Source organism: Dromiciops gliroides, chromosome 4 (assembly GCF_019393635.1).
Source record: "Dromiciops gliroides isolate mDroGli1 chromosome 4, mDroGli1.pri, whole genome shotgun sequence".
In the NCBI taxonomy this organism is placed as follows: domain Eukaryota; kingdom Metazoa; phylum Chordata; class Mammalia; order Microbiotheria; family Microbiotheriidae; genus Dromiciops; species Dromiciops gliroides.
In genome coordinates this window covers 252,564,245-252,577,244 of record NC_057864.1, presented here as the reverse complement: position 1 = coordinate 252,577,244, position 13,000 = coordinate 252,564,245, and the positions used below count along the sequence as shown (strand labels likewise).

General features: G+C 42.5%; 1 protein-coding gene across 3 annotated transcripts in view; it reads left to right on the top strand.

Moving 5' to 3' along the window:
• The window catches only part of LRFN2 (leucine rich repeat and fibronectin type III domain containing 2), a 543,138-nt gene that overhangs the window by 503,776 nt on the left and 26,362 nt on the right, over positions 1-13,000 (top strand). For 2 of the 3 annotated variants that reach the window (XM_043964828.1, XM_043964829.1), the window contains exon 5: positions 4,034-4,174. The exons of the other annotated variant lie outside the window; for it this stretch is intronic. In XM_043964828.1, coding sequence (XP_043820763.1) covers positions 4,034-4,157 — 124 coding nt within the window. In that variant the 3' untranslated portion in view covers positions 4,158-4,174. The remainder of the gene's footprint in view (positions 1-4,033; positions 4,175-13,000) is intronic. 3 annotated transcript variants of the gene reach the window in all.

Genomic DNA, 13,000 nt, shown 5'->3' with positions numbered 1-13,000 from the left:
TGAGGCAATTGGGGTTAAGTGACTTGCCCAGGGTCACACAGCTAGTAAGTGTTAAGTGTCTGAGGCCGGATTTGAACTCAGGTACTCCTGAATCCAGGGACGGTGCTCTATCCACTGCGCCACCTAGCTGCCCCGAGACATGCTTTTTTAAACACAAGGGTGCACACTTTCTAAGCCTTGACTGGGTTCACAATGTCTCCTGCCTCCCAGGCTATTCAATGAACTTCCATTCTACTAATGAATTGGCTCTAGCCTAGGAAACCAAAATGCTAGAGCTAGAAAGGACCTTCCACTGACTTTGCGTAAGTCATCCTTGGACTCTTACTCCTATCCTGGCCAACTGTTTTTGTCCCAAGTGAAGTTATTTCCAGTTATAGCTCAGGTCCTCTTATATGAGGACCAAACATTCTCAGAGATTTGAACATCTTTTCTGTATCTCAGTGTCATTGAGTGTGGGCATGAAGCCTGGCTACCTGAGTATAGAGAGGCTGTTTCAAAAGATATAGTGGTTATGAACAATTTTCAGATCATTGTAAGGAATTAATTGTGATTTGGACTTTTTATAACCCCATCTTTGCTTCATTATGGTCAGACTGAAAAGATGCAAGCTTTAAAAGCCTAAGAAAAGATGGGTGTGTACTTTAAGAGATTATAGGAACGAACAGCACAAAGAACATTTATTGAGTCAAAGTATCAAACAAAGTAATGGAGTCCTACCTGGGAGTTCCACCATGGCCACATGGGCCTGGCCAAATTATAATGGGGACAGCCCAGGGGGGTATGTTGAACTAATTGGAGATTCAGCAGGGCTAAGAACCTCCTTTCCAGTGGGGGAGGAAGGAAGGAAGGGAGGGAGAGGGAGAGGGAGAGGGAAAGGGAGAGGGAGAGGGAGAGGGAGAGGGAGAGGGAGAGGGAGAGGGAGAGGGAGAGGGAGAGGGAGAGAGAGAGGGAGAGAGAGAGAGAGAGGGAGAGAGAGGGAGAGAGAGGGAGAGAGGGAGAGAGGGAGAGAGGGAGAGAGAGAGGGAGAGGGAGAGGGAGAGGGAGAGGGAGAGAGAGAGGGAGAGGGAGAGAGAGAGAGAGAGAGAGAGAGAGAGAGAGAGAGAGAGAGAGAGAGAGAGAGAGAGAGAGAGAGAGAGAGAGAGAGAGAGGGGGGGGGGAGGGGGAGGGGGGGGGAGGCAGAGAGAGACTGGTGGGTGGTGGACCTTCGGACTGAACCAGAAGAGACTGCACAGCTGATTCTCCTTGGAACTACAGATTCCAGGTGGTGGTAAGTTTGTGTTATTAAAGCAAGGGTAGCTCTTTAGGCGAGCTGAGCTGGAAGAAAGTTTAGGCTTTGAGTCATTTTTTGTTCTGAGTAGCTGAAGAAGCAGAGCTTATTTGAGGTACTTGGGAGCCTTTTTACCCTAGAGATTTAGATTCTAATCATCTAAGAAGTGGGTCTTATTTTTCCCTTTCTCTATCCCCTTTCTCATTGTCCCTGGTACTATTAACTTCACTTGTGTTGTAAATTTGTTCCCATTAATAAAACCTGATTTGTTTGTGGAAAAGAGGCTGTTAATCTCCTTTCTTATTAGTCTGGGAGAAATAAAAAAAGAAAAGGCAGTTTGCAAGAGAGGAAACTCTGGACCTTGAGGTCTCCCATTATTTCCTGAACCCCAATATTATGGTGAGCCACCCAATTAACTCTACCCATACTAAATTTGGTCCCTACATCATATATTCAAAGCTATCTATATCCATATTTTTTAAAAATGCTCTCACTATTGATTGGCAAGATGCAAATCAAAACAATTCTACCATATACCTATTGGATTGGATAATAGGACAGCAGAGGAAAATGACAAATGCTGTAGGGAATATGGGGAAAATGAGACATTAATGCACTGTTGGTGGAGTTGTGGACTGATTCAACCATTCTTTAGAACAATTTGAAACTTTGCTCAAAGGGCTATAAAACCATGCATATTCTTTGACCTAGCAATATCACTACTAGGTCTGTATCCAAAAGACATCATAATACAGTAGGAAGGAGATGGGCTTTGGAGTTAGAGCAGTCAGGTTGAAATCTCAGATTTGCTACTTACTACCTTTGTGACTTTGGGCAAGTCATTTTGTTTCCCTGAACCTCAGTTTCCTCCTCTGTAAAATGAGGGCATTATACTCAATGACTCTCCTTCTGACTAAGTCTAATCTTGTAAGGTTTACAAAGCCCTTTTCTCACAACTGCCTTGTAAGGTATCTGGTCCAAAAATAATTAGTCCCATTTTACAGGTACAGAAAGTCATGCTCAAAGCAAGGCAGTCTGCCTGAGGTCATTCAGCTAGTAAATGCCAGAGCCAGGAATTTACCTGCAGCTTCCTAATTCAGAGTCCAGCACTCTTTTCATTATACCTCACAGCTTCTTAGTAATAAAAGATTTTATATCTTATGAAAGACAGTTCTGACATCCTTGGGGCATGTGGAAGAGATGCTGGGGAGTGAGGGACATGGAAGCTTCACTATGTTTCTGGAATCAACACTCACTCCACTCCAGATTCCATAGTACTCCTTACTGGGAGTTAAGAAAGACATTTGGAGAGGCACCTGCTGCTAAATTTTACCCAATAAGAACCCCCTACCCAATGCCCCCAGAAAATCAAGTGTGTTGGGGGGTAAGGGTGTATGTGGGGGGGGGGCAAAAGTCGGGATTATAGAAGAAGAAGAAGCATTGGGTATTACAAATCCCATGAGTGCCCTCACAAGCAGACCCAGACACACAACCCCCTAGAGATGCCAGTCATGTGTCATTTGGGCTGACAACTGGGTATCCCATTTAAACATTCCGTCAGCCTGGCTAGTGATCCAGAGGAAAGTGAGTGATGTCCCAAACAAGCAATCATTTTCACCCTTCAACATGGGAGGGAAAGGGGCTGGTCAGTTGAGGGCTGTGATTTTCAGTGTGACTAGAGTTGTATGATGATTTTGGATGCACATGTTCTTTCTCCTCTCTTCCTCCCCTTTTTCCTTCTTTCCTCCTTCCCTCTCCTTTTCCCTTCCTTTCTTCTTCTTTCTTCCTCCATTTTTTTCTCTTTTTCTCAATCTCTGTTTCTAGATCTCTCTCTGTGTCTCTGTCTCTGCCTCTCCCTCTGTCTCTGTCTCTGTCTCTGTCTCTCTCTGTCTCTCTCCCTGTGTGTCATTCTCTGTGTGTCTCTGTCTCTCTCTCTGTCTCTGTCTCTCTCTCTGCCTCTATCTGTCCTCTTTCTCTGTCTCTTCCCTCTTCTATTTCCCCTTCCTACTTCTTGTAATTTCTTTGCTTGTCCATGTCACTTGTTCCCTGTCTTTTTCTTCCCCTCCCGCCCCCTTCTTTCCTCCCCTCCCATCTCCAGTTTCCTGTTACCCCTCCCTGCTCTCACTATTTCTTCTTTCCCCCCTACTTTTTCTCATTTCTTCCCGTTCTCCCTCCTCTCTCCACTTTGCTGTTCCCCCTCCCCCTGCCCACCCTTCTGGCAGAGCCTTCAGCTGCTCTGAGACAGAGCTGAGACAACATTGCTTCATGCCCATCACTCACTCTCCCCTGCTCAGCCCCAATTGCTGTAAATCAGTTGAGATAATTCACCATCTGGTCCAACCCATTAGTGGAGAGAGCAAAGGGAAGCAGGCTGAGTACAGGCTGCTGGTGAATTGTGTTACAAGGCCTCTCTGCGCCAGTGTCCTGGGGAGCTTCCATCGTTTCTGTAGCTGGCACAGCTCTGGGGCGGCACCCGCTGCCAGCCGTCCCTGTGATGCCCATGTGGGGCTGAGAATCAGAAAGGAGGGAGAAGCCTTTGGGAAGTCTGACTACAGGTGCTGAGGCTTCTTGGCCAAACAGCAAACAGGCAGCAGATGGATGAGCTCTGCAGCAGCAAGAGGGTTGGTGGGCAGCTCTCCCCAGGAGGAGGATGTTGGGTATTTAAAGGCCTTGTTACCATAACTGCGGTCATGGGGACCAGTCAGCTGCAAAAATGTGCAACAGTGGTAGGTGAGATGTTACTCAACAATGATCTTCACCATACAGGTTCAAGAGAGAACTGATGCCAGGATGGTCAAGGTACCTTGGTGATTTGAGAGCTCTCTCCTTCCCATGGTTCACAGCAGCAACTGGGAGCAGCTGTTCTCTGCCCACTGAGGACAATGAATAAGGGTTTCAACTAAAACAGTAAGTATATGAGTCACACCAGGCCTTTCTCAGAGCAAATACCAAGAATGAATGGGAACACAGGAGCCTGAGTATCGCCTTTGAATGGTTTGAGTGCAGGCTCACCGGTCCGAAGGCACCCTTTCATGTTCTGGACTTTGAATTTCTTCTTAGAGAGGCAATGTGATCCAGGGAAATTGGGCTCTATTTGAAGCCAGAGGCTTCATGATGTAGTGGTCAAAGTGCTGAACTTACAGTTAGGATGACCTGGGTTCAGATCCTATCTCTGATACTCCCTTGCCATGTGACTCTGGGTAAGTCATTGAATCTTTCTTTGCATCAGTTCCTCAGCTCAAAAACTTAAGAAGTTGGAAAAAGTAGTTTCTAAGGTCTTTTGTACCTCGAAATCTATGATGGGTTTGAATTCAGGCTTTTCTACCTTGTGAATCTTAGGTAGGTTACTTAAGTCAAAGCAAAGCAAAACATTTATTAAGCATCTGCTATGTGCTGGGCACTATCTCTGTGAAGATAAAGGCAAAAACGGTTCCTGCCCTAAGGATCTCGGTCTAATGAGAGAGTTAACTAGTTAATCACTATGTACAAATAAGATAAATTAAAGATAATCTGAGAGAAGACACTAACATTAACAGTGGGAGTAGTAATGGTTTCTCACAGAAAATACAATTTTAGCTGAGACTTTAAGGAATCCAAGGCAGCCAGGAAGTGATGACAACCCTTCTGAGCCTCAGTTTCTTCAGCTATAAAATGGAGAGATTGGGCTGGATGGCCTATGATATTTCTCTAGCTAAGAATCTATGATCATATTACCTATGTTTGAGTACAAAGTGCACTCTGGGCACATGACTTAATTTCTCGGGGCCTCTGTTTCTTCATCTGTCAAATTATGGGGATTTGGTCTCATGAGCTCTCTTCCAGTTCTAGCTCCATGACCTGTGATTTTTTTGTCATGAGGTTAATTCTGGCTCTGCAGTCCACTACCTTTGTGAGTGGGCAAGCTACTTCTCTGGACCTGTTTCTTCATTCTCAAATTGAATGAAAGTACCTAGTATCCAGAACTGCTCACTCAAGATGACAAGGCCAGCAGGAATTTTATCAGCCCCACCTGCTCCCTGAGCAGATGCAGGAACAGTTCAGAAAACCCTAGTTTAATTTTTGTCTCCAGTGATACTTCTTTGCAATGCCCATCAATTGGCAGGGAGATGGGAACAAACAGATTATCCTCATTACACCCTGCCTAGTTGCTAATGAAGCCAGATAATGCTCATTTTACCTGCACAAGACTCCTACTTCCTTTCCAAGGAAGATCCAGATGGAGCAGCCACAGGCATTTTGTTTTTCCTGCTTCTTCCAAATTTGGTCTGAATGTCAAGGTCCAGAACCAGTCAGGATAGGCTGTAAGTAGTGAGTAATTTGTGTCCAGGACTTATGATTTCCACAGTGAGAGGTACTCCCAGAGAGCAACTCCCTCTACCAATGCGCATTAGCAGCCAGGCTGCAAACATGAACTTAGAGAATCATTTGGGGCTTGCCAGGCATCTGATAGTCAGTCAAAAAGCATTTTTTCAGCACTTACCATATGACAAGCATTATGCTAAATTCTAGGGATACAAACAAAGGGAAAAGACAGTCATTGCCATCAAGGAGCTTACAATATAAGGGAGAGGCAAATAACTAGGCACAAATACTATATACAAGATAAGAGGGAGATAATCAAAAGAAGAAAGGCTCGAAAATGAAGGGGATTTGAAAAGGCTTTCAGTAGAAGTTGATATTTACCTGAAGAAAGGAAGGAGGCTGACACAAAGAGCTAGACCACTAGGAAGTAATGCCTTGAGTCAAAGTCCAAACCCCCTCATAGGATAGGTTTGTACCCTTACAAAATAAATTCACAGGGCAGCTAGGTGGTGCAGTGGATAAAGCACCGGCCCTGGATTCAGGAGGACCTGAGTTCAAATCTGACCTCAGACACTTGATACTTACTAGCTGTGTAACTCTGGGAAAGTCACTTAACCCTCATTGCCTCACAAAAACAAACAAACAAACAAAAAATGAAGGGGAAGGACTAGATTTTAATTTCTCCCCAGGATACACCTCTGATGCCCACTTCAGGTACCTTCTCCCTTCCTCTGCTTCACAGAATAAATTCACAATGCCAGAAGTCCCAGTTTTATGGATGGAGTTAGGTGGGTCCAGAGCCTCCTATTTCCCCATCACCTTATTTCCTCTATGGGATCTGTGCCTCCTTTATTTCAGTGTCTACAGACTTTCTCCTGGCCCCTGTTCCCTGCCACCATCTTTTTTTTTTTTTAATTTTTTTTTTTTACGGTGCAATGGGGGTTAAGTGACTTGCCCAGGGTCACACAGCTAGTAAGTGTCAAGTGACTGAGGCCAGATTTGAACTCAAGTACCCCTGAATCCAGGGCCGGTGCTTTATCCACTGCGCCACCTAGCCGCCCCCCCTGCCACCATCTTTTAATGAGGTGCAAAGTTTGGCCCAGAAAGGGAATTCTGAGTTGTCTTTTACTGTTTCTATGCCTTCTTTCTCCAGTTATATTGTTGATGTGGGCCAGAATTTAGGGTCAAATTGATTGTCCCAAAAGAATTACAAGACTCAGTGACTCAGTTTCCCAAGTTTTATTGCAATACTGTGAGTGATCACAGGGAGGGAACCAGAATAGTGGAAAGGTATCTCTCGAATAGTGAAAGAAAAGACAGTTATATTTATAGTATGGATAAATTGATTATCAGTCCCATTATAATAATCTCCACCTTGGGTAGGTACAGGGGAGGGCTTATCCTAATTTGGAGTTCCTGGGGTCCTAAGCCAACCCCTGAGGCGGGTACCTTTTTCAGTGGAGGTGTATTTTGGGAGTTTACACATCATAAGGCAAATCTGGGGACAAATTTGGCCTTTTCTGCTCATGTCTCTTTCTGATTCGCATGGCTAGTTTCAAAATATCTCCATTTTTCATTAGAATTTCTATATCCTTGTCATTTAGTCTAAGGTCATCATGGCCTCTCTCCCTCTGTTTCCGTTATGGGCACTGATTTCTGTGGGTACAAGAACCTAGCATAAGTTATCCATTAACTGGGGTCTAACTCTCTTTTGGAGCTCATATCTGAATAAAAGCTTGGATCTTAGGTTTTTCTATTAACCCCTTTTTTGCCTCCTACATCGTGAGCACCTTGAGTACAGAAATCACAGCTAATACTTCTGTGTAATGCTCAGGGGGCTAGCAGAGTGTTAAGGCATGTTTTGGACATTCATCATATTTTTGTTTTGTTTTATTGTTTGAGGTGGAGAAAAGGAGGAATCTGGAAAAAACAGAAAGGATTTAGTTTGTTCCAGACACTCCAAAACCCCACCTGGACCCCTTTGGTTTTAATTTCCAAAAGATATATTCTCTCACACAAAAGGATAGAGTGCTGAATGTAAAGTCAGGAAAATCTAATTTCAAATCCCATTTCAAATACTTAGTAGCTGTGTGACACTAGGCAAGTCACTTAACCTCTCTCAGGTTCAATTTCCTCACCTGAAAAATGAGAATGGGGGAGCAGAGCTGAGGCAGAATCATAGTAAACAATGTAATTGAACTCTCACCCACAATTCCTCCAAATAGATCTCGAAAATTCACCAGATAAAATCCTCATAACGAAATCCAGAAAAGATCACAGTGAGTCTTTTGTGTAGCCCAGCTCAGCATAGCTTTATAAAAGTAAACACAGAAGTCTGTTAACAGTGGGGATAAGGAGCAAGGTAGGAGTACTTCAGTGACCAGGGAGAACTGTGCACAAGGGCTACAGGAGGTCCCTGACAAGGCTACCACATACTGGGATACTCTGATGGAGACAAATGTGGACCAGAACTTTGTTGCCCACTACCCAGGTCTTCTCACAGACCCAGGGCAGACTGAAAAGTGGAAGGGTTCATATTTCCAGGTAGGGAGGCCCTAGGAAGTATACTAAGAAAGGTGAAAATTCAGAAGCAAGCAGCAACAGTGGGTTTAGACCCCAGGAACAGAGTAGGATCCCAGCTCTAATATTTAGCTCAGCCTGCAGGGGAATACCAATCTCAGACCAAAGGGAAACTTGCATTTCTTACTCTGAAGCAGCAGAACTACCTATCCGACTGATGGGGGCTGAGTTGAATTGCAGTCTATTCTTGCTCAGACCCAAAATCAAAAGCTTGGACCAAGTGAGGCAACAATGAGACTTTTCCTTGAATCAGACCATTCTGGTAGCACTGCCTGAAAGCTTACATTTCTCCATTGTATTGTTGAGATCCTGGAATAACACAACACTCAATACCCAAAGAAAGCAGCAACAGAAGCAGCTTAGACCTTCTCTTCAGTTAGTCCAGGCCTAACATCAAGCCCAAAGTTATGATGTAGCCTTAAAGAATGGAGAAAAAAGAATCCCCCTCCCATAATGAGCTATAACAGTGGCAGGGATGCTCAAAACAAAAATGTAGAAGAAAACTACTACAAGGCATGGGCAAGCAATACCTTAGAAAAAGAAAAACACAGCTTGAGCACAAACTCAACTAGAATCCCTGGAAGAGGTGAAGCAAGAATTCAAAAAAGTTATAAGATGATTTTTATAAATGAAATGAGACCAATTTGAGGAAAAAATGGAAAGGAAGTGAGAGGTATGGAAGAAAGAATTGAAAAGAGAACTAAGAGAATGGCATAAGAGGTGCAAAACTTTGCCCAAGCAACATACTCCCTAAAAATTAGAATGGGCCAAATAGAAACAAATAACTCCAGGAAATGAAGAAATACTAAAATAAAGTCACAATAAGCTTTGAAAGAATTAGGAATTTTTATTGGTGTAATAACCAGCCAGGGTTCTAGAGGACTAATGATGAAACATGCTATCTACCTTTTGATACAGAAGTGAATGACCCAGATGGATGTCATTCCACTCAATGTATACATTATTTTGGTTGACGACATATGTTTATAACAGGGCTTGTTTTTCTTTAGGTCTCAAGCTATGGAGGCAAGTTGGGGGTGGCAAAGAAGGTTGATTTTACTGATTGAAAAAATATATAATTTAAAAGGCTAAAATGGAGATTATAGCACCTGTCTAATAGGATTGTTATAAAAATCAAATGAGATAATATATATCACTTTGAAAACTTCAGAGTATTGTACAAATACTAGCTGTTATTAAAATAATTACATTATATGTATATATATCACTTTGAAAACTTCAGAGTATTGTACAAATGCTAGCTGTTATTATAATAATTACATTATATGAATTCTGAAATCAGATTCGTAATTGCTCAAAAGAGTTTAGCTTCTCTGATCAAAATGGTTGAAGGTGGCTATTGTCCAAACAATGATACGCAGTTGGATGGCCAACTAAAAGAAATTATTTAACAGTATATATATTTTCAAATAAACAATGGGTTTGGATCCATGATGAATAGAAGGAAATCAGGCTGGATTGATTAGCTTTGGAAAAATTTCACAGAATTTATAACAATCCCTAAGCTCCTCCCTGAAACAAAGACTTCTTTTTAACCCCAGTATTTATGTCTCTTATGATATTATATGGCTAGGAGTTACAAAATACTATACTTTTTGAAGAATCAAAGTTGATGATAAATTAAAGGGAAATGCCTGGAAAGTGTGAAGTATGTTATCTAATAAGTTTGTGACCAAAAATAACAAAATGGCAGATTGTATTGTAGTAAGAGCAAATGACAATTGATGCTATGTATTTCATTAGTATGGATGTAATATGAACAAAACTTGAGAAAGTTTCCTACCACATTGGGGGATCCCTATTGTGCATTTATGAGAGAACATGAATGAGAGCTACACATAATGGACACCAATAAATCGTTGCAATATAGTATCATTGGGGGCAGCTAGGTGGCACAGTGGATGGAGCACCAGCCCTGGATTCAGAAGGACCTGAGTTCAAATCTGGCCTCAGACACTTAGCTGTGTGACCCTGGGCAGGTCACTTAACCCCAATTGCCTCACCAAAAAAAAAAGAAAAGAAAGAAAGAAAAGAAAAGAAAACAATATAGCATCATTGGCGGAGATAACATAGACAAGAACACATATATATTGAATTTGGAGATTTACTTTCTTCTGGAGAGGAGAGGGGAGGCAGTTCGGGTTAAGTGACTTGCCCAGAATCACACAGCTAGTAAGTGTCTGAGGCTGGATTTGAATTCAGGCTCTCCTGACTTCAGGGCTAGTGCTCTATCCACTGTGTCACCTAGCTGCTCCTACCCTCTCACTTCCTTTCTCTCCTCTCTCCATAAAATAGACAGTAATTTCAAAACCCTTAAAAGAATTTGGCCTAATTGACCAAGTGGCTAAAGTTTTAAAACTGTACTAAGACTTTTGAAACATCACGTATGCATGCATACACACATACCTACATATGTCTATATACATATGCATATACAAATATAACTCTGTGTATCTATATTTTTATTTATCTATCTGCTTATGTACCAACATATACTCTCTAGTATATGTTGATACCTTTTTGACTTAAAGCAACATGAGGGCAGGGTCTACAAATTTGCAGTTGGGATTTAATTGAATTGTTCAGTCACATCTCAGACTAATGTTTTTACTCTGGAGTTTCTCTCCTCTGAATGGGTTTCTCCATACTGTGTATGCCTTGTGCCAGCTTGGACTCTGACCTCACCTTGACTCCAAAGACAGGGAGAATCCTTCATCTTTACTTTGTATAGTGGCCAATTTAATGTATGACTAGAAACTATGGAATAATATAGTTTCCGAAAAATCAAAATTGACAATCAATCAAAATGCAATGGAGAGGTGAAATGGAGAATGACTTATATTTGTTGTTGGGTCATTTCAGTCATGTCCAGCCCATTTGAGGTTATCTTGGCAAAGATACTGGAGTGGTTCATATTTCCTTCTCCAGCTCATTTTATAGATGAGGAAACTGAGGCAAATAGGGTTAAGTGACTTGCCCACAGTCACACTGCTACTAAGTGTCTGAGACAGAATTTGCACTTGGGTCTTCCTGACTTTAGGCCCAGTTTAGCTGCTCCAGAATGACTTATACAGTCATTCAATAAATGATAAACTCTGTGGTGTCCAGAGGATTGAGGCAACCTGGAATAGGAAGATGTATGTCCCTGTTTCATGGCTATGAATGGTTCGCATCCCCCGCATCTTCCTCTGTTTGCATAACTAAGGTGTCATAGAAATCGATGTCCTATCATCACTGGCCAAGCCTTCATGTCCACCTCAGTTACAGTGTTTGATTTCTATTGGACCATTTCCCTGATTGGCTCAGAGCTTGTGATAATACAGGCTGCTAAACTGTATAAAAAGCCTGCACCAGCAAATTCAACCTCAGGTCACCCCAGTCAAGTATCATGAGCAGTGCTCAAAGCATTTCCCAGTTGATGAGATATCCAGTGACATCTCTGACACTGTATATCTCAGAGTTCAGGAGTCCTGAGACCCAAATTTATCTGCACAACAGAAATAGCACATGTTTCTAAATATATTCTTTGACCAATAAACAGCCCTATGTGATCTATTAGGAATGACTTCAGCAGTATATATTCCTTGGCTCACCTCCAATACCTGAGAGGCATACTATATTGAGCCAATTGATAAACACATAGACTGTCAGAGCCAGAAGATCTTTCATACATCGTTTAGTTCAACTCTTCCTTGTTTTATATTTAACCACCACGTATACAAAAGAAAAACTGAGACCATAGAGGGGGAAAGATATGCTCACCAACAGTCACACAACTAGTCAGGAGAAACTGAAAATGAGAATTCCAACCACCTAATTCCAGTATAGAGTGGTTGAGTGGTGCGGTGAATAGAGTTCTGGGTTTGCAGTCACAAAGACTCATCTTCCTGAATTCCAACTTGGCACCAGACACTTACTAGCTGTGTGACCCTGCACAAGTTACTCAACCTTGGTGGTGTCAGTTTCCTCATCTGTTAAATAATCTGGAGAAGAAAATGGCAAGTCACTCCAGTATCTCTGCCAAGAATACCCCAAATGGGGTCACAAAGAATGGGACAGGACTGAAACAACTGATTAACAAGAAAAAAAATTCCCAGTTTAAGGATCTTTCAACTGTACCTTACTCACTGGTGACAATTATTGTGATTTATTGTACTCTACTCCTTCACTGAAAATGAGAGAGCTGAGTTCTAGTCCCAGCTATGCCCCTACATTGCTCTGAGCCTTTGGGAAAACTACACCATTTCTCTGGTCCTCAGTCTTCTCTTCTGTAAAATGAGCACTTCAACCACACAGTCTTACATTCCCCTTCCAGTGTTAACATTCTATACTCCTATGATTCTATAATATAAAATGTATTAATTACTGAGCCAATTAGACCAAAACTGAAAGGGAAAAAAGAAGGAGGGACCTACTGCAGCCCAAAAGCTAAATGGAAAGAATCTGAAAGGAGGTAGAGGGGGGAGCCTGGGCAGCCCAGCACATTAATTGGGAATGAAGAGGAGCAGCAGAGCCCAGTGCTGGGGCAGAGGTCAGGCACATCATCGAGTGCTAATTAGCCTCAGTAGCTTTGGCTACCTGTCACCAAAAGGAGGGGACATGCAACATTTATCCTTCCCAGGCACTGGGGAGCACATAAAGGGGAGGGAGGAGGAATTGAAAAAGGCTACAGATCTAGGAAGGAGGAGCTGGGAAAGCCTAACATCCTGCTGGAACCTGGCTTTTCACATTGAACCCCTGGATGTTGCATTCCCTTCTCCTCCCTAACAGTGATGATTCCTGCTCACTGCCCTCCCCCCATCCCAGGTTGCTGTTTGGGTTGTTCCAAGT